The sequence below is a fragment of the Anas platyrhynchos genome, chromosome 2, assembly GCF_047663525.1.
Source record: "Anas platyrhynchos isolate ZD024472 breed Pekin duck chromosome 2, IASCAAS_PekinDuck_T2T, whole genome shotgun sequence".
NCBI classification, from domain to species: Eukaryota; Metazoa; Chordata; class Aves; order Anseriformes; family Anatidae; genus Anas; species Anas platyrhynchos.
The window spans coordinates 19,079,524-19,102,284 of NC_092588.1; the positions used below are offsets into that span (position 1 = coordinate 19,079,524).

The following is a 22,761-nucleotide window of genomic DNA, read 5'->3' on the forward strand; positions in this document are numbered from 1 at the left end:
CTCTTTGAGCCCTGCCATTCAGTTGCTCACCCATCATATTGTGTATATATCTAGCTGTATGCTGGAGAGTTTGTCCAGGATACTGTGAGAGACAGTATCAAAAGCTTTACTGAAGTCCAAAAAACTCACATCCACTGCTTTCCCTTTGTCCACTAGATGGATAACATTGTCATAAAAGGATATTAAATAAGTAGGATGTCACACTGTGCTGTGGCCACATCTAGCACCCATTCTATCACAGACTGTGCCCAGGGTCCACCTTGTTCCTATTCAAAGTTGATTAGTATAACTTATAGTGTATCAGAAAAAAATATATATATATATATATTTGCCATGAAAATGCTAAAAAAATAAAATATATCAGCATAAAAATGCTGAAATTATAAAATTCACATTGAACTTTTTATTTTGTTGAACATTTTTTTATGACTAAAAACAATTCCATCAGAACATTTTCATCCATTCCTGCTAACTGCACTAATTAGTCTAACAAAGCTCAAAGACTTACACACACACATACACACACAAAAGATCCAGAATATAAAGGCACTGTGTTTAATGTTAGAGTTTAAGTGATGAAAAAATTAGCCACAGGTCTGATAAAGTGTTAAAGTAATTTATTATCTTTGCTTTTAATATCTCAACTTTGTTTTATATTGGGACCTTCTATCATCAAATTCCAGCCCACTGAATCTTGTTATGCTTTTGTTACTATGTAATGAGCCTTTTGAATGAAATATCATGATTCCCCTTGCATTTGGGAATGAAGCTGACCACAAGAAAAAGTGTTTCCCATTCCCATCCTTTCATTTTTTCTTCCCTCTTTCTCAGATACTTGTGATTTTCACAGAACGAGGTATGTTGATCTTGCAAAGTATATTTTCTTCAGTATCTATGAAAGTAATGTAAGTCCCACATTTATAACATTTCAGAGAGAGATTTGCTGCTTAGTTTCCTTAATTAAATATATATATATATATATATATATATATATATATATATATATATATAATATTACTCTAGCTTGTACTGCAAATCCAGGGCCTGAATTTAATCTTTGCATTGTTATCTTTTGTAACAGCTCATATTAAGGCTTTGTGATATCTAATAGAAACAACTCCATATGGATTTTATTACATTCTTCAGTTAGGTTAAATGACCTGAAATTATGCAGGCAATTTGCCACTGATCTATTATCCAGAAGTAAAAAAAAAAAAAAGAGGTAGGGGAGAGTGCAAATAAATAAAATCTAAGACTAACTTGGACAGGAAGTGGTTTGTTGGGAAGTTTGTAATCACCGGTTGGTTTACGGGCATGAGAAACACCTCTTTTGGCACGTACAGTAGAATTACTTATAGAAGAAAGTAGCAGAGGGGATGAATTTATTTCTTTACCTAATATTATTAAAATCTTTCTGCTAAGCTCCCACCTGTGGTTGTTTAATATTGATGGGCAGCTAAGCACCACCATGCTGTTCTTTCACTCCCCCTCCTCAGAAGGCGAAAATAGGATGAAAAAAGCTTGTGGGTTGAGATAAGGACAGAGAGATCACTCGGGAGTTACCATCATGGGCAAAACCAACTCAGTGTAAGGGAGATTAATGTAACTTATTACCTATTACGTATTACTTATTGAGAACTGAGTAGAGCAGTGAGAAACTAAAATCAAATTAAAAACACCTCCTCATTCACACGATTCTGTCTCCTTCCCCCTGAGCAGGGGAATAGGGGATGAGGCAAGTCTCTAGCACTTTGCCTCTGCCACTCCTTCACAGGCCCTCTCTGCCCCTGCTTCCCATGGGGTCCGTCCCACGGGATGCCGTCCTTCCTGAGCTGAGCTTGTGGGGGCTGCCCACAGGCAGCAGCTCTTCAAGCGCTGCTCCCACATGGCTCTGTCCCACGGGGTCCATCCCCCAGGAGCAAACTGCTCCAGCACGGGTCCCCCATGGGTGGCAACTCCCCCCAGACCTCCTGCTCCTGCGTGGGCTCCTCTCCACGGGCTGCAGCTCCGGCCCGGGGCCTGCTCCTGCAGGGGCTCTCCATGGGCCGCAGCCTCCTCCAGGCCACGTCCACCTGCTCCACCGGGGGCTCCTCCACCCATGGGGGGGCTGCAGCGTGGAGATCTGCTCCATGTGGGACCCATGGGCTGCAGGGGTACAGCCTGCTCCACCAGGGGCCTCTCTACAGGCTGCATGGGACCTGCTGCTTCGTGCCTGGAGCACCTCCTGCCCTCCTGCTGCACTGACCTTGGGGGCTGCAGGGCTGCTTCTCGCTCCTCACTCTCCTAGCGGATGTTCCACAGCAGTGTTTTTTTTTGTTTGTTTGTTTGTTTGTTTGTTTTTGTCGTTTTTTTTTTTTTTTTTTTTTTTTTTCTTGTTTGCTTGCTTGCTTGTTTGTTTGTTTCCCCCCTTTCTTAAATCTGCTCTCCCAGAGGCCTGACCAGCATCACTCACTGGCTTGGCCCACAGAGGCCAACCCTACAGTCCTCTGGCTATCCAAACCTTGCCATGTAAACCCAATTCACCACAACAATGTCAAAGCACTGGCCTGAAAAAAATTATTGTTCACAGTTGACAGATTTTATCTATGAAATGTGAAAACAGATCCCACTCACATGCTATACCATCATTTCCCAGTTTCACACAGCCTATCAAATGGTAATTTTATTGTGGGTTCCATATGCTTTGATGGCATTCCACAGTTCCTAACACTTACCTTCTTCCATTCAGTTGTAAGGCCCTTCACAAACTGTTCCTTAGTTTATGTTTTTATTTATCTTTTACGTTATTGACCCATCCATAATACCATTAATGTCTTCTTCAATGCCCTGTTCTTCTCCTTCCTTTGCCCAATTTTGGCTTTTCTACATGAACTTGTTATATACAAATGTGTTACTGGTCATATGCTCATGCACTTGGATGAGTATAACTCCATGCGCATTGTTCTAAGTACTAGTGTATGCAAACATCTTAAATTTAGAGATCAGTAATATTTGGCTGCTTGATGGAGAAAGTCAATGGGCTGAATTAGTAGAAGTGACATTTTTAGAATGAATAATTTATGTACTGAATTCTATGGTGAAAATAAAGTATCATTGTTTTCTGTATTAATAAATATGTTGGCATGAAATAATATTGGCTAATTGTTTTATTTCATTTTAGTTTACTTGAGCACAAAATTTTAGAAATGGAGGAAAGGCATAAAGAGGAGCTGGATACTTTGAAGGAGGAAAAAGAGAATCTACAAAATTTGGTCACTCGACAAAGCTACATAATCCAGGAACTAGAGAAACAGTTGAACAAGGCAACAACAAATAACAGTGTCCTGCAGAAGCAGCAGATTGAACTGATGGATACCGTTCATACGCTAATCACCCTCTGTTCCAAGGAAGGAGGTAAGAAAGCTGAATTATAAAGCATTACACATACTAGAAAATTTCTTCTCTAGGGCCGTATTTTTAGAATGGTAGAACTAAATGAGCTTATTCCAAAAAGGAAAGGACATGGAGGTACTTAAGAGACGTGTGGTTGTGCCATTTAGGCACATTTTTATTGGTGTGCTTGGTAGTGTTATATGATGGCTAGCCTTGATCATTGTATGGGTCTTCTGCAACCAAAATACTTCTATGATTCTATGATTATAACTGAGAATGCACAAATCTGACGAGAATCCACAAATCAAATAAGATTCAGACAGTGCTGAGGCCAACCCTTTTGCTAACATTCATATTTGTTTTTCTAAATTTAATATCATTGAGTATACCATGGCCTTAGCTGATGTTAGCCACAATTGCATTGGCTTCACATTAGCAATACTGATTTGTTCCTCTGAGCATCTGCCTCCTGCTGGGAGTAATCTGACCAACTATGGGTATTAAATTCATAGGTTTCTATATCTAATTTACTCTAAACTTCCTTTATAGTCACTTAAGAGAAAAGGGTGCTAAATGAAGGAAAGTAACCTAAAATTCTATACATGTATATGTGTTTTGAACTTTGTGTACTCGGATGCAGGCATATATGATGCTGTAGCCATTCAAAAAATAAATTTGTTCTATTGAATTAGTGTGTTTTTTTTTTTTAAAATAAGGGATCATATTTCTTCCTTCTGCCTTGCTTGATTTTGTTGGTTTGTTTCTGAGTATGTAAGGCACACTAAAAACACATGTTAGAAATAACATCTTTTGAAAGAATGGGTTGACGAGTCATCTAGGACAATTCTCCTCAAGTCTCCTTTTGTTAGTAAACACATTTCTTATAGACACTGAGAAATAAATTCATGTAGGATTTTAGTTTTCAAATGAAAAAGACATTTCTTATTGTCTCAGGAAAGACATTCCGTTCATCAGGACTAAAGGAAATGGAAAAAGGGGATAAATGATGAATGGAGATTACTGTGAGGGATGGAAACAGGACACTGAACAAACAAACAAACAAACAGAAAACAAAAAACAATTCAATACCTACAAAAGAAAAAAAAAAAAAAAAAAAACAAAAAACAACAGGGCAAAGTTAACAAAGTTAAATAGAATAGAGAGAAGAAGAGGTGTAAGGGAGAATATAAGAGGAAAGGCTAAGATTAACAGCTAAAAGGGTATTAAATGCTGTGCCTGATATGCCATGTAGTGGGTTAAAAATAGAAAAGAAAGTCAAGGAAAAAAAATGAGATACATCTGGGAAGAAGCCATCAAAACCCTTCTAACAGAAGATACAGAATAAACATGGAGAGAAACCATAAACATATAAGTTATGCCAGTCATTCAGGGAGTGTGGATGACAGAGGTCTATGTAAAACCTTACCAAGCACTCCATGAAGCACATTTGCTCATTGTAATGTTAGAGCTCTAAGTGCTATTAATGATTTTAAAATTTTAAAAATATAATAATACTTTTCACCTGCATTGTTATTCATTATTTGTTTTAAAAGACATAAGGACATATTTTATCATTCACACTATTTAGCTAAAGTCAGTGTGGGTTTGCTCCCTACTGTATATTCCCATGCAACTTGTGTGGCTTAAATCTGAAGAGTTCCAGTGACGGGGATTACATCTCCGTCCTTTGGAAGTGTTTCATGTATGGACCCATGTTGATAGACTACGTTGTTGTGTTTTTTTTTTTTTTTTTCCATTTTTTTTTTTCTCCTTTTTTTTCTCCTGATGTTTTTTCTAAATATTCCCTTCTGCTTATTCTATTATACAGTTCCCCAGCATTCTGAAGTAAATAAAATCCTTCATAGTAGGGCTGTTCTCATATCAGTAGAGAAACACAGTGATGCAATGCAAATCCTTTATTATGTTTTGCGGTCTTTTGGCAAAGAAACCTGGCAATGTTCTGTTCAGGGTGTTCTAATAGAGCTCAGGAGTATTTTAAAATTAATATCAGTATGAAAGATATATTATTCATACAGAGATATACTGCGAGTTCTTTTTAAAGCTAGAAAAAGATTTTCCAATTATTTGGAATTTGATTCAAATGAAAAAATATATATATAAAAAAATAAAAATAAACATTTTTCCTAAAATTAGTTTCCTCAGCTACTTCTTATAAAGATTTTGAATGAGGATTTCAGAAGTTTTAAAGTTTTAAAATTGTGTTTCTGGCTCCAAATTCAAGTGGTTGAAAACCTGAATTGTCATTAGTGTTTTTATTTCTGAGGAACAGTGGAAGTCAAAATACTTAGCAGGGTAAATGCCTAAATATAATTTTATTTGCCTAATTCGAACTCTTGATTTTGGACTCCATTACAATTTGTGAATTACCATGGTCAGAATTTTCATTGGATACTTTTATGATAAAATTTAAAGAGAAATAATTGCAGAAAAGTTTCCACTTCCTACCTAAGTCAAGCTAACCAATATTTTTGGCAAGCCCATCCACAGCTGAAGAAGAAATCAGGCAGCCTAAGTTCAAATAATATTATCTTGGAGTACAGGACAATGAAGGCAAAATAATAAAGCATTGTAATAAAAATTACTACCAGCAAGTATATGTTGAGAATGGAAGAATCTGCGTGGGAAATGCAACTGAAGCTACTCTGGATTCTCAGAAAAAATATGAAGTTTAATCTTGCACAAGTCTTTACATGTGCTCTAATGTTCAACACATCAAATATTCTGTAAGAATCGGTATTTATTGGGAGATAGAGGATAGCAAAATGTGATACATAAATCAGTGACACCACTTCTGTCTTACATTGTGTTAAATATTGGTCATTTAATTTCATAAGGGATATAGCAGAAATGGAAATTGTCCAGAAAAGAATAGGATAATGGAAATAATTAGAGACCTGGAACGATTTCCTTATGAGGAGAGAGAGACGTAAAAAACAGAACTATTGGATGAGAAAGAAAGTATGTAGGATGCTGTTATGTAAACATACAAAATAACTAATGCTAGAGAAAAGAGAGACAGCCAATAACACTGAGATTTTCCATTGATAAAAGATAATACTTAAACTGTTGGTTTCTAGACATCATTGTGACTGATGAACATTTTTGAATTATTAAAAAGCAGAGGAACCCATGAAAGATGGGCTTTTGTTAAAGCGTTAAAATCTTCAGGTTTTTAATTGGCGACACTCATCTTTGAAAGGAATTGTGGCCTAAGCAAGGCATCAAGTCTAAAATGACAGATTGTCAAAGATGGGTAACTTACCAAGGATGAAAACAGGAGCTGAGAGGAATTGCAAAATGTGGCTAAACCCAGCAGTATTTTGTGAATGCCTTTAAGTACCTTTGCTGGATTTTCAACCATAAAAGTGGAGGTCTGTATATTTTACTTGTATGTGTATATACTTTAAAACCCATTATCAGTATCAAGACACCTAAAAATCTCACCCTAGATAAAAGTCACAGACAACAAAATTATGTTCTCCTTTGCATAAGTCATAGTATTCAGACTTTCCCAATACATGGAACTGATTTTCTTTTTAATTATTATTATTAAATAATGATAGAGCCGAATGACTTTTGAAATCGAGCTGGTGATAATCATTGTTTTTTCATTACAAAATGTGAGATAAATTTATTCCAGTAATGACATCATTGTATCATAAGATCTATTTTTATATTAATTTAAATAAGTAGAAACACTTTTAGAATTCTACCTGCTAGAAGTCTGTGATGAATTTAGCTTACCAGTGTGGAGATACAAGGCTGACCAGAAACTGCTTTAGTTTAGTTTTAAACTCTGAGAAGCTGAAACATAGTCCCTACTGCTGGATGACAACCCTACAGTATAATCTACTTTGGTACATCAACCATGGCTAGAAAAATGTTAGGAGGATTTCTGAAGTACATAAAGGCAAATGAGGAAGAGAGAAAAATAATAATAATAATTAAAAACATAATTAAAAGACAGAGGATAAAATTTAAAAATGTAGATTGACCAAAAGACAAAATCCGGATCCTACTTTCAGTGTCAGTTTTGGAACAGACTGATTTTGAGATAGTGGCCACCTGTCAAACATGAATTTTTTGTGAGTTCAGTTTCCAAAATATCACCCACCTCTCTTCTATTGTGAGTGATTCTAGTATTTCAGTTGCGTGCAATCCATAAAAATAGAAACTCTTAAAAGTCACAAAGCCTACAGAGCGTCAAACATATTCAGCATACCATGGGCACTCACTTCTCTCCATTTTGCCATGTGTCTATGGCTAAACAGATATGTCACATTGTTTATGTACTTTTTAGGCAGGGACAACAATCTTGACAGGCTGTCAATAAATTTCTAAAATAGAATTTCTTAAAAAAAGATGCATTTTCAGACACTAGCCTTCCCATTGAAACAATTGTTTGGTATGTTAGAAAACTAAACATTTTAGAAATTAAGCAATCTGCAAATTAAAATATAGACAAATGCCTGAAATATTTACTTCTCCACAGCAGAGGAATAAAGAAATAGAAATGTTGAGTTGAAGGCTTAATTAATAACCACAGATATAATGTCAACCTCCAAGGTTGCAGAAGTTCTTTACCTATAGAAGATAACAAGAGTAGTATAAAGACTACATTCTATTCAAAAGTCATCTAAATTTTTGTGATTATTTTCTTAAAACTGTTCATTCCTCATACTGCTTTGAGGATTATTTGTCTGAAAATGCATAAACCATTTTAGTCTTGTAAACATGAATGGGTAAACTAAACATTTGCTCATCAATAACCTCCTTGTTTCTATTCATTCTGAGATTGTGCAGTTCTCTGGATGAAAATACTATGTTTGGGATTGCATGTAAAGGTCTAGAATTTTAAGAACTCCAATCAAATTGACGTTTCCCTCACTAATAACTAGTATTACATGAAGTACTTCAAAATATGAAAAATAAAATTTCTATTGACTTTGGCACATTGCTGTCATCATCAAATAATAGTAAAAGTAAATAGTACATGACAGACTTTCTAAGCTTCCACATCAGAAAAATTACTTGTGAAAAGTGTATATAGTGCTGCTTAGACAGTCATAAAAATATGACTCAAAAAATTGCAAGGAATGCACTACAAATTGTTTTAAGCAACAGATAAGATCATCATCAAAGAATCATACACAAGTTCAAACTAAGTGATTCAGAAATTTCATTGGTCCAGTGGGAAATTATGTTTAAAGCCAAGGGTCACAAAATGCACTCAGGCTAAAGTCACGTGTATTTTCAAATACTTTTTTTTTTTTTTTTTTTTTTTTTGTCCAGTAGAAGAAACTTGATATAGCATGTCCACTGGGTTAATATGCATTTGCATAACTTAAGAGAGTTGCCCCAGTGCTCCTACCCACAGCATAAGGAAATTTAAAATTTCAGTGGGGAAATATATTTAATCATACACTTACTGTCCTTCTCACAGGTTGTTTTGCATTGTCTGTCAGATTGCATAATAACATAGCTTGTTAAAAATGTTTGGTTTAAACTTGTATACTTCAGCAGAGTAATGGAACAATACAAAAATTTTTGTCATGAATGTCTGGTTTTGTGACCTCCTAGTAGGAGAGAAATGAAGCATTAGCTTCCTCCTGAATGCAAACAAGAAGCTAAGCTTAGTTCTCAGAATAATACACATATATGCTAGGAATTTACCTCCCCAGAAGTGCCTGTTGAGTTCATGAAGTAAATAACTTTGTTAGTAAGTCTGACATTTCTAAAAAGGTTCAAATCTCCTGGGTTATGGGTAGCTTTCATATTTTAGAAAATTCTACATATGTTCAAAAAATGTATTCATAGAATACATACTTTAAAAAAACATAGCAATTAATTTACTCAAGACATTATACTGTAAGTAGTCTATTCCATTTCTTAGAATATGGTTGTTATAATGTTAAAATTTATGCTGAAATGAACAGAGTGAGAATACAATGAGAACATCAAAGGAATGACCTGAAGGTTACAGACACAGGGGAAACTCCATTGACATTAGGAAAATTACCCCAGCAGAGATGCTGGTCTACTTCATTAGCAAGACTTCAAAGACATTTTATATAATACAAGCCAGTATTTTAAAAACAGAGAGAGAGGGAAAAAAAATCCTAGTCAGAATCCCAAGATAGAATTACAGATTCAGGTGTTCTGAAAGAATATTTTAAATCTTAATATTTGAACTGTGTTCAGCAAAGCAAATTTTCTGTATTATACTGATTCATTTATATATTGGAATACAATAACTAGACTATTTAACACATTAGATGATAGTGTAGAAAATTACATGTAAAGTTCTTTGTTTTATGTGCACAGAGAAAATAATACTGGTATTCATTTGAGATATATTCTGAGGTAACCATTTCTCTAGCAATCTCTTTTCATTCCTTAAGCACTTGCCTGCTTTTTGTACTTCATCCTTAACATTGTTGGTTTTGTTTGTTTGTTTTTATTTTCCAGCATGATGCAGCATAACTCACCAGGCAGGAACCTTGAATATGGCATATCAGTCACTTCAGATAGTTTAAATTTTGTATTACCAGGGTATTATAACATACCACAATGCAATAAAAAAAAATATGACACTGTGAATTTTGAATCATTTTATTTTATTTTTCCTTAATAGTAATTAATAATGTATCTGCAGCACAGAAAGCCAATCATATCTTGGGCTGCATCAATAGAAGCAGGGTGAGGGAGGTAATTCTCCCCTCTACTCTGCTCTTGTGAGACCCCACCTGGAGCCCTGCATTCAGCTCTGTGGCCCCCAGCACTAGGACACAGAAGTATTAAAATGAGTCTAGAGGAGGGCCACAAGGATGATGAGGGGTCTGGAGCCTCCTATGGGCTGAGATTGTTGGCATTATTCAGCCTGGAGAAGAGAAGGCTCTGGGGAGACCTTATAACGGCCTTCTAGTGCCTTTCCTGCACTCTTTGTCAGGGACTCTATGTCAGGGATTGGAATGGCAGGCCAAGGGGGAATGGCTTTAAACGAAAAGAGGGTAGATTTAGATTAGATATAGGAAAGAACTAGGCACGGGCACAGGTTGCCAATGAAGAGCTGTGAATGTCCCATCCCTGGAAGTGTTCAAGGCCAGGTTGGATGGGGCTTTGAGCAAACTGGTCTTGTGGGAAGTGTCCCTGCCCACGGCAGGGTGGTTGGAACTAGATGATCTTAAAGGTCCCTTCCAACCCAAACCATTCTATGATTCTATGACTTTATGAATTAAAAACACAGTTAAACAGGCTTGACAAAGTTGGAGCAGCCACACCTGAATCTGAACACAGTTACCTAATTTTGTCATTAAGCCCTACCTTGTTTCTCAAAGGTGACAAGACAGATAGCTACAGCTAAGGTTGACGATATGTTTGTCCAAGAATACAGAAATATGCATCTGCTCAGTTTCCCTCTACTTCTTCCTGCATTAGAAATTCTATGGGCAAGTGATAGTATGTTTTAAAGACATCTGAAAGCAATAGCAGAAATACATTTAGCTTCTACAACTTCCTGAGGAGGGGAAGTGGAGAGGAAGGTGCCAGACCTGGTAATTGATGACAGGACGCAATGGAACAGCACAAAGCTGCACTAGGGGAGGTTCAGACTGGAAGTAGAGAAAAATATTTTTACTGTGAGGGTACTCAAACACTGGGACAGGCTTCCTAGAGTGGCCCCATGCCTGTCAGTGTTTAAGAGTCTTTTGGAGATGCCTTCGTTGATATGCTTTAACTTTTAGTTAGCCCTGAAGTGATCAGGCAGTTGGACTGCATGATCTCTGAAGATCCTTTCTAACTGAACTGTTCTATTCTACTCTAAAAATAGAAGAAGATTATTATAAGAAAAAATTTCTGCCCATAATTCACAAAGCTCTTGTCACTATTATAGATGCATGCCACTTTTTGAATTGCCTCTATTTGTGAAATATGTATTGTGAAATCTGTGGAGAAATACTGAGTCTTAATTTTTCACTTAGTGGCATGGAAGAGGTGTCCCCCTTAACCTTGCTGTAGCTGAATCTAGCTGAGTACATGATAGAAGCGCTGCAGTGCTGCAGCTGGAGGCTGGGTTGCCTTTGTACAGTTGTGTAAGTGTTCCGTTAAACATACACATCAGCAGTGTTTTTTTGTTTTTGTTTTTGTTTTTCATGTGTTACAGACTTCCTGTTCCCCTTGGAGACTTTCTGTGTTCATACACATTTTTCAGATGCCCAGAAAGCTTAATAGTTTTAAGGAATCAGTTTCCCCTGACTCACCTAACATTAACAGTGTAGATGTAGAGATCTGGTCTAGACTTCCTCTAGAGTCAGCAAAGGACTTTTTTTTCAAATGTATTGTCTTAGGTTGAGGTGAATTGCAACTGAAAGTGCCTTTTTCTCTCTATTGCCTTTAAAGAAGTGCTGCTATGTATATGATCAGTGTCTACATTGGGACAAATTAATTTTATAATTGCTGTTTTCTAAAACTAAAAAAACAATTATATTCGAAGTCATAATGTTTTGTTTTATTTTATTTATTAGTTTTTATTTTATTTATTTATTTTAATTTAATTTAATTTAATTTTTTATATATTGTTCAGGCAAGCATAACTTTATTTTCAATTTACACTATGTAATAAAATATGGTAAAGTAACAATCAAGTCAGACAGTGGTTTATCAGAGATACAATATTTAAATAAGTTAATTTAAATATACATCATTTAAAATTTCTGCCAGTGGGAAAATATTTGAACTCTTCAAAACAGATTTGGGATTCCTGTATTTCATCCCTATTAGGTTGCTGATGGTGACAGTAAGAAATCAGTATTTATTACTGCTGAAAAAAAAAAAACACTTTGTGTATATGTTTTTGCATTTCAGTTTTTGATTGCTAATATTGAAATCACTTACCTACTCTCATTCCTACTGCATATCTCAGTCCCTAAATCCCCCTTCACTCGTCTTCATGAAAATTGTATTACTCACTTACACAAAAGATACTAGAGGGGATATCAGCGTATGTGAACCAGCCAACAACACTGCTGGTGTCAACCAAATGGCTTGTTAATGAAAAATTTCTTTTTAAGAATACCATGATTCAGCTGGAAACACTAAATGCACATTAGGGTGCCTGTGTGGAAAAATATAAATCAATTAAAGAAATATGGACACTAGAGATATTAAACAAAGCCAGTGGCTTAATCTCTCTTGTAGCAGTTTGTGTAAGACTTCTTTAGTTCTCATCTCTCAGTGAATGGCTGGATACTCACAAAATTGCTGTCTCAAGCAGAAACTATTAAGGAACTATATTGCAGCTGGATAATTAAGCGTCTTTATCTCTTTGTAAATGGGCCATAAGGCATTCTATTTCAGCTCACTAATGAGGACCACTTTATGGTATTCCTAAGCGATGCCTTTCAAATGCACAGTGAATCGAAGTATTATTGTTGTTACCAGTCACTAAGGCTGGATTTATTGGGAAACAAACTTGATAACTGTTGATAATTTATTAGGTAGTAAATAATTATGCCCAGGAGAGGGTGAAAGCTCACTATGTTAACATAATTTTCCAAGACTTAGTCAATTCCTGCAGCACTACAGGAGGGAAATTCTGCTTTAAGTGATTTATTTAATAAGTACTTGGATAGCTTGAGTGCTCTTGCGCTGCTATTATTTGCCTTTCTTACTTCAGACTCTTAGAGGGGGGAAAAAGAGAAATATAATATTCCATTAGTTGCTAAAACTTTTCTGTAAATGTTAATGTGATGCAACTAATTTGCTACACCTTTTCTCTTTGCCCTCCCCCCATCCCCCCCAAAAGAAGTGGATCTGAAATTCTTGTATATAATGAACCTTAGCATTCCTAATGAATCTGAGACTGCACTAGTTCCTATGCTGGCAGAATCTACTTAGCCCTGCTTGATGCATTTCAGCATGGCCTGGTAGTTTTGCTCTGTTGTATTAAAAGAGGTTCATGCAATCATTTGCACCTCCCACATGCAATAAGTGGTATGTATGAGGTGCTAGGGACTGGTGGCAAGAAGGCTATTTTTACTTTTGTTGTTGCTCCTCGGAAACAAAATACTTCCACTTATCCTTCCAATTTAGTGATTGTAGGCTCACAGGATAAGTCAAATTAATTGAGCTTTTCCAACGGAATTATATGCCTGTTTTAAAATAAAATAAAATAAAATAAAATAAAATAAAATAAAATAATAAAATAAAATAATACAACACTCTTTACCGAAAGGGTTGTTAGGCATTGGAATGGGCTGCCCAGGGAAGTGGTTGAGTCACCATCTCTGGAGGTCTTTAAAATACATTTAGATGTAAAGCTTAGTGATATGGTTTAGTGGAGGACTTGTTAGTGTTAGGTCAGAGGTTATACTAGGTGGTCTTGGAGGTCTATTCCAACTTAGATGATTCTGTGAACACAATCAAACAAACAACCCCCCTGGATTTTCTGGAAACCCCGACGCCACCACAACAAATAAACAAACAAACAAAAAACAAACATTCTGCCAGATCTTGTCTAAGTTGATTCACTCCATGGCTATGGAGACAGTCTACAACCAACAGCACAGGAAGAGCAACACCACATCTTTAAATGACATCCTGCTTTTTGATTCTGGGTAATAATCTCCTTTAGACATAAAAGAAGATGTTTACTTATACTGTCATAAACTCTGAAAACTTACACTAAGACCAGCATTTCCCAACCTAATTATTCAGCAGACGTGTGAGCCTGAGGAAGGAGTTCTATAGTTCTGCTTTCTCCCAGCTTAAATAGCCATGTAAATTCAAGGTAAACTCCCGAGTAAATCTTGAGTGAAAAACACAGGATGTGCTTCTTGCCTGTTAATGGTTGAAATGAAAATAGTATTGTGTAAGTTACTAAGAAGAAACAGAAAGGAAATCAGAAAAAAAAATGTACTACTGTATATTTCGTAATGTGATAAAATGCTGTGTAAACTGTTGGACCCTATGTCTCAAAAAAAAAAAAAAAAAGCTGAAAAAAAAAAAAAGATGATGAAGGATATGGAGTCCAATAAGTATATTAGAGCTGCTTCAGGCAGTAAGAAGAATGAAGGAAAATATAGAAATGATAGGTGTTGAAATTCATGGAAGAAAATTCATCTGAAGTTCATTAAATATAGAGATATTATATCTGCCAGAGGATGATCCTATGCTGTAATTCCTGGAAATGCTTTCCTGCTTTTATCCTCTTTCCCAGTCATCTATTCTTACTGAAGTCTCCTTTTTGGGCTAGGTGTTGGATTAGCCCTTGCAAAACCTTAAGGCCTTCCTGGAGAGGGAAAGACCTAAAGGAAATTGAAAATAAGGAGAAAATGGGTAATTATAAGGGTATGTAATAGGTATTGCAGGTAATTAAAAGGTAATTATAATAAGAAAACAGAAGGCCACAGGGTTAAAAGATCAAAAATATCCAGGGAAGGAACTGGAAAGGGGCACCATGGATGTCACCGCAACAAAATCCACAGATCCCTGGAAGAATCCAAGAGATGGTGGAGCTCAGTGATGTCCTCTGTGCACATGGGAACAATGTGCAAAGGCTCCCTTGTTGAGTTCTCTTCTGCTGAAAGAAACAGAGCTGGCTGGGCTGGCCAGGCCTGGGGGCAGGCTGGTGAGGAAGCTCCATGACTTTTAGGGCCTCTTGCTGGAGACAGGGTAATGGGTAGGTTGGATCTACAATGCTAGCACAGCAACTCTCACAACTCATCTGCCATTATTAGGAGCCTGGACAGAACAGTTTTATAAACTATATATAATCCACAAATTTATAATCTATAAACTTGATTTTGTAGCAATAGCTTTAGGGTGGACGCAAATTAAAAAGAAAGAGCTTCAAGCAGTGGAATGTGATTTTTTTCTTCCCTTAGTCATGAAAATCTGTATAGTCTAGTTCCCAGAACAGAAATACTTTATTCCAGTATGTCAACATGAACTTTTTTTTTTTTTTTCTCCAATATTCCTTTGGCCAACTCTTTTTCCAGATTCAGAGCAATCTCACAAAGAAATATTACTTTGAAAAGCACTTTGGTGAATGAATGAATATTTCACTGGAAGGAACGTATATATCCAAACTCCAGTCCTAAACTTTCTCCCAACTCCCCAATAAACAGATGTGTGCACACAAGCATGCACACAAGATGACTTGTTGGAAAAGACTGCTGGACTCCCAGACAACCAGAAGAAACTTATTAATTATTATTATTATTTTTTTTTATGATGATGATACTCAGACTTGTGTTAATATGGTACAATATAGACCTTTGAGTAAGTTTTGTAGCAGATGGTTGTAGTATGTCTTTCTCTATAATAATTTATACTGGGTACTTTGTACGTGTAAATTTGCTTTTAAACTTTTACTTAGCTAGCTGAATGCATAAAAAGAAATATAAACTCCTGATGTTCTATCTATATAAATAACTGCAGTATTTTTAATTTAGGAGAAGAGGAACCTAAGTTTTCTAATATATATATATATATTATTTTTTTTTTTTTTCACATTGTCCAGATAGGGTAACATCAGCAGCTTTAACAATCCAGAAATAGTTTTAGGAGGATAAAACATAGTATATGTTATGTATCTGAATAGACTAGACTAGAAAATGCACTTTTCAAATCCTTTTTGACAGGGACACAAGCATGCTCTCATTTTAGTTTGTAGGCAACACCTGAAGAGCAAATCTGAGTTTAAGCACCTCCAGCTTCATGCATTTCCCTCTGGTGCATGGAACATTTGCAATAGACTGAAGAACTGTAAGCTGTATTATCACAGGGTTGTCTGTTTCAGAGGATAGTTGGACATCACTACCAGTGATTAGGTTGCAGTTTAATGTTTGTTCTCAAGCAGAGGATGGTGTATGATAGACTAGGCCAATGAAACAACAGACTACACTATACCTCTGGCTGTAAATCAGCAAAAACTGAGTGACTTTAACTGTCCATATTTTTCCTCCTCAAAACAAAAATTATCTTCACCCTTTCTCTGTCAGCCCTGTTTGTGGCTCCTGCTGCTAACTCTGGGAACATATATACATGTGTGGGCCATGTTGCAGGCTTCCACACTGGGGATATTTGACTGACATCCTTTTGATAGCATTAGCAAACTGCTCCTGATTTGATGCTTTGCAAGCCAGGCATTATTTGCCATTGTAACTAGAACTGTGGTGGTACAGAGCAGCTGCACCCAAATGGCTGGAAAAGAGGTCAGAGATATGGGATATCTTACAGAAGTGTAGCATTCCTCACCACATGTCTGGAACCATGACAAGATTAAGGCAAACTTGGTCTGCAGTCTGGTTACAGACAGAAACTGCCATTTTGTAGTCCTTGAATGACCCTGATCTGGAATGCTGCAGCTGTAGGTAAAAAGACATCAGTTTACAAACACACCTTTTTTCATTTTTAGAAGCTCTTCATCTGGGGACAGAAATTTTCACCTCAGATACTTCTGATACAGCAGCTAGAATTTGGATTAGTTATACGTGCCAATAAGATGTTGGAGAAAGACTTCTCTTTCTAAGCTTCAAAAGCACAAGAATTTTATTTTTTTTAAAGTGTCTTTTGGTATGTATAGTGACTATTGAGTCCTATAAGAAAATTAGATTTATGTAAATAAAACATTAAAATTATTAACATATAATAATTAACTAAGACACTACAGAAATCTCTGCATATCTCTCTAAGTCACCATAATGAAAAAAAAAACAACAGCTGCCTTTCATTTACTGGCAGTATCGCTAGAGGACATAAGACTCAACTGATTTCACAAATATGGCACTTCAGTCTTTAAACAATTTAGTAATATGAGCATGTTTTTATTGATTCAGTCAACATAATAAACTGCAGTGTGATATTCCTTATTTCTTACAGACAAACCACAATGTTCTTTCATTAAATATCTGACAGACTTGAAAATGGTGAGATATCAACTTCATTTTCTTAACAATAATCAGAAATTAAAAAAATAATAATTTTGAAATACTTTTTTCTGGTAGAGATCAGATTAGATAATTTTCATATAGCTAGAAAAAAAAAAATGTTTCATGCTCCTAGTGGATGACTTTAGATTACTAAATAATTCAGGAGCTAGTTGCTCTTACCAGTTAGTTGGTTACTTATTATCAGGCATGAAATCAGAGCTAACAACCAGTGATGGGACTTCTCTGGCTATCATTTTGGGAAGAGGGCGTTGTGTGTCACAGCACTCTCTCTCACTTGCAAGCTTCAGTAAGCCTTTCCAAGAGAAATGAAGAGGCTTCAGCCTCAGGTGCCAACCCCAGCTTCCTACCGAATTTTAATGCCTATTTAGTAAAAGTAGCAAAAAATCTGCTCAGCCCTGGCAGTTCACAGCTCCTGGGTTAGCACAAACCCCATCAATTTGGGTTCCTGTTCTTCTGTTATGCCACAGAGCAGCCACGCTGCCAGGGCTCGTGAACCTACATGGGAGCAGTCATCTGGTAGAGCTCTGGGCATTTACAGATGGTACCTGCTGTATTGCCTGGGCTTGATTCATCATCCAGGGCCTTAGAGAAAAGCAATTGCAACCAAAGGACTGATAACTGAAATAAATAATTCAGCAGGTAGTGAAACATAGTTAGTGTAGCCTGGAAGAAAACTATTGGACTAAAAATTAAGCAGAAGTCTTTTGAATGTGCAAGGGAAGAAATGTATTTCTCTTGTTAATTCTTCTTATGTTCAGGGAAGCAGGTTTCTACATATAGGCATCATTGCTTTAAAGGAGCATGACTTACTTCATCTCCAGTTTATTCATCCGGAAAAGGCAAACAAAAAAGTCCTCCAGGGCTCCAGATTTTGGCTAAGCATTCAGGTTTAAAAAATGGTGATATTATTGTGCTTGACATAGACTTATCTTTTTCTTCAGATACATAAAACTTTGGTGTAAGCATTGTATCTGAAAAAAGCTAAACTAATATTAGAAAACTGGAAAGTCAATTAAGATGTTTAAGCAGTACAAAGACATTTGATGGCTACATGTTTTGTTTTAAAACAGCTTCCTACTTACTACTTACTTAGTCTTACTACTCCTTTAATGTTTATTTACACATTTGCCATATGTCAGCCAGTGCAACATTCAGGAACTTCACTTGATGTATAATGGATTCAAGGTCTATGTAATGTCATAATGTCAAAAAAAAAAAAAAAAAAAAAGTCCTGAATGATAGGGAGAAGTGGTTTGGAAACTGACTGGAAACTGTATGGAATATTAAGTTAGAAAAACAATATCAAACCTTAGAAAAAACATATTCTACTATGGAAGAACATTACCAGTAACATTCCTGGGTATTAATTTTCTGATAACTTTGGGTTGTTCTTGCAAATTATAGTCTGATATATTAAGGAAAACTGAACTTTATGCTGATCATGCTAAATATACTGTGCTACAATCTGTAACAATGCAGCAGCAGCTTCACAAGGGACTGAGCTTTCCTTCCAGTAAGGTCACCAACTTTTGAGGGAGGGATGACAGGCACCCATAGAAAGTCATCTTCTCCTGGCTACACTGGTTCACCCACTGCTGCAAAAGAAGATTATTGGGAAATTACTACAACTGCTGTGTGAAATACATCAGGTATTTCAGCTGGCTGATACTGGGAGGACAGAAGGATCTGGGCATATACAGGGCATTTATCTGTCCTTGTCACTTTCCTCTCTGATTAAAACAGCAGGCTTATTTATTTATTTATTTATTTACTTTTTTATTTATTTCTAGTCTCTAAGCAAAATAAAAAGTTGTGTTTCTACATATGTTATCTAGATACGAATCTCCTTAGAATATCATTTTTCAAATCTACTTCTAATTCATCTGAAATTAAAATCTTACCTGATTTAAAAGTCAGTTGATACTAACTTTGGGAGATAATCATGATTTTTTTGTCTAACTTTCAATTAAAAAAACAAAACAAAAACAAAAAACAATTTCAAATTTCAGTATCCCTGAGTGACTCTTAAGTAGTTATTTCCAATTTTTTTGCAATGTGTATGTAATGGTAAAATGAGGTAAAAAAGAGGTAACATGGTCTTTCTACGTATATTACAGATATTAAAATGTAAGTACTTTTAAGACTGAAGGAAATGAAGACTCTGCCCCTGCACAACTAAATACATTTTTAGACAAGAGAAATTCATGTCTGCAGTTGAAACAACAGTATTAGAGAATTTCAGGCTAGAAGGAATGGATTTAATTTAAAGTGCCTTGAAATTAGTGAGAGGCTTTGCTTTAACTCCTCGAGGCTTTGGCTCCAGCCCCAAGTAATTATTCAAGCTGGACTTTGGCCACTAATGCTAATGCCATCTGCTTACAGAAAAGTACTGTGAAATCTTTAATTAACACAAATCATGAAGGCCTCAGTTTTATGTCTTATCTAAAAAATAGCGCCATCGAGAGTTCACTGTTGTTTGCCTTGCTGAGGACCTCATTCAATGCCATGTCACAGGGAAGAGTGTCACCTACTGCATAGCCAGCACTAACTTTTTTTTTACAAATATAGCCAAGTCTCAAAGAAGTTGATTTTCTAATTAAAATTCACTTTAGTATGTGAATCTGTTTTTATTTTTATTGACAGTGTTGGATAAAAACAATAAACAGCATATGCATAGTAAAAGCCTTTTGTTTTTCTGTACCTGGAGAACAGGGTAATCTTACAGTTCAAGAATGGATTTCTCATTGTTTTTCCATTTTTGCCTTTTCACAAAACCACTGAAGCAAAACATATAACCTTTTCCTCAATTTCCCCATCTGTGTAATGATATTAATGTCAATTCATCTTGCAGTAATTTTCCATGCTAATATTTTGCTTTGAAGTGTTCAAAGGTGAGATAGTATATCAAGCTGCAAAGCTTTGGCATTGCTGCATACCAGCTTATGGCCCAGATGGTCCCACATGCTGTGCAAGGCTGTTGCTCTTTTGCACACCATTATCATTAAGCGCCAAATTTTCAGTATGGGCCACTTCATTGAGAGTGAATAAGGCGTAGTCCCTTTTGTATCTATAACTCACATTTTCAAGCCAAAAAAAAAAAAAAAAAAAAGGTTTTCACCAGACAATGAGTGTGTGTGTAGGACTTAAATGTTGTTTCCTTATTGTAGGATTAATGAAGTGCTGGCCTGAGCCCTGCACAACACTTAAGGACATGTTTAACTTTAAGAATCTGAGTAGACTGATGGATTTCCATGGGAATACTGATGTGCTTAAAGTATGTGTTGTTGGAATGAAGTCATATCCTTTCTGTATCGTGTGGGGTCAGGCTACTTTTGTTTGTGAAAGTGAAGGGAGCACTCTCAGATGTTACTCTTTCTACAGGGTATCTCCTGTCTGCTCAAGATCAGGATCCTCAAACAACTTGCCCTCTTGATTTCTCAGCCTAGACTATATATGTGGTCTGCAACACGTAGGATCAAGATCTGCACTGGTGTTCTAATATTAATTGTTTTCCTGCTCTGGGCCATAAAAAGACTAAATGTGATGGACTTCAGTAGCGCTGATTTTTTTTTTTTTTTTCCCAATAAGTTGTACCTAGCAATTTGTATATTGCAGACATCAACATAATGAAATAATTCTCTGAAAAAAAAAAAAAAAAGATAATCAGATAATCAAATAACGCAACCTCTGGGCTGCTCAAAAGGCAGTACTTCATGAAGAAAGAGCATAGGCTCTCTCCTTCTGTGGTTCTGTGTTGCTGTCTCAGGTGAAGTCTGTCTCAGATCACAGCACTGAACATGCTTGTCCACCTCCACATGCTGTTGCTGGGGCGTTCTTTGGCAAACTCCCAGATAAAGCTTTAGTCAGGCACAACACTTGCAGCTCCACAGACCTTTGCACTCAGAAGGAATCCACTGTGTTCATCTCTCTGTAGACAGGATGCTCTGTTTAGCTATTTGCATTGTGACAGACTTCTGCTGGTGCCTCCTCTGCCATCTGTCTGAAAGTTTCATAGTAGTTCTTTAACAGAATTTAACAAATACATTGACTGTAGAAGGACCACAGTATAGTCATTACTGTGCAAGTTTAAAAGGAATGCAATGTGCAAAAGTGAGTCTCTTTGATACAGAAATGCTTAAGATTGCTGTTGTAACTTATGTTCTCATATTTTTCTCTTTTGCAGTTTTACTTAAGAATGCAAAAAAGGAGGAAGAAAAGCCTTTCAGAGACTGTGCAGATGTATACCAATCTGGTTTTAACAAAAGTGGGGTCTACACTATTTATATTAACAATGTGTCAGATCCTAAAAAGGTAAGGAAAATACTTGTTTTATTTTCTTATTTGTTAATGTCATGTTGCCCAGGCCTTAAAAAAAACATTTGGTACCTTTACAGAAGTTCTCATTCTTCAAACTATTGCACTGATATAAATAACCTGTGTTGTATTCCAGCTTGAAAAAATACAATAGAATAAAGCAGAGGATAAACTGTAGTATTCCAGACATTCTTCTTTCTCCCTGACAGATAATCCTTCCTAAATTCTGACATACACTCAACAACCGACTCACTTCCTCCCACTCAGCAAGTTTAGTTGATTCAGACTATGGCCACAAATAAGTCTGCAATAACATACAGAAGATTATTATCTTCTATCATAAAATTATTATTTTCTTCTTTGATATTAACTTCTATTACAACATGCTGTAATGAGGAAGCTTATAGGGAGATGATCTGGTAGCAGAGAAAGAAATAGCAGAATGAGTAGGTTTAAATATAGATATAAATCGTACTTTTCTTGTAGGAAATAGATATTTGGCTGCAGAGAACACAAAAAAGCTAAATATTAGCCATGTTTGCAATGATGAAACACGTTTTCTTGTCCTTCTCTTAAAAGATCCTTGGGATTTTTTTTTTGATGAAAACAAAATATTTGAAGAAAATAAAAATGAAAGAAGACTTTTTTTTTTTTAAGAATGCTTTTGGGGCTAAGGTGTATGAGCCAGTTGAGGCTAGGAAGCTGGAAGAGTAGCCTAAACCTAATTTACACATGGAGAAATTCCAGCTTGTCCTTCTGGCAGAGCACTACTTGGAGTAACCACCAACAAGGCCATGAGCTCTTTACCTCCAAGAGAAAAATACAGTAGTGTCCTGCAAGTGGGCCAGACAGGAGGGAAGGAACCCTGCAAACAGAACAAGGCAGTAACGAATATTACCAATATTACTCTCTATAGGCATTTTATAATTATACTAAGATATTTAAAATGTATTTCTAAAGTGAATTTGGTTTTATTATAGGCCTTTGGAAGCCTGTGAATGTCAAGTCATTATAGTTTACTAATGAATTAGGATTCATTAAACCATGAGTTTAATTAGGATGGGAGATTACTATGAGCAAAGGTCAATACAGCTCTGATTAA

General features: G+C 36.0%; 1 protein-coding gene across 2 annotated transcripts in view; it reads left to right on the forward strand.

Annotated features, from left to right (window-relative positions):
* ANGPT1 (angiopoietin 1) overlaps window positions 1-22,761 on the forward strand; it is a 182,076-nt gene that overhangs the window by 91,846 nt on the left and 67,469 nt on the right. For both annotated transcript variants that reach the window (XM_005025877.6, XM_005025878.6), the window contains 2 exons: window positions 3,161-3,393; window positions 21,529-21,656. In XM_005025877.6, coding sequence (XP_005025934.1) covers window positions 3,161-3,393; window positions 21,529-21,656 — 361 coding nt within the window. The remainder of the gene's footprint in view (window positions 1-3,160; window positions 3,394-21,528; window positions 21,657-22,761) is intronic.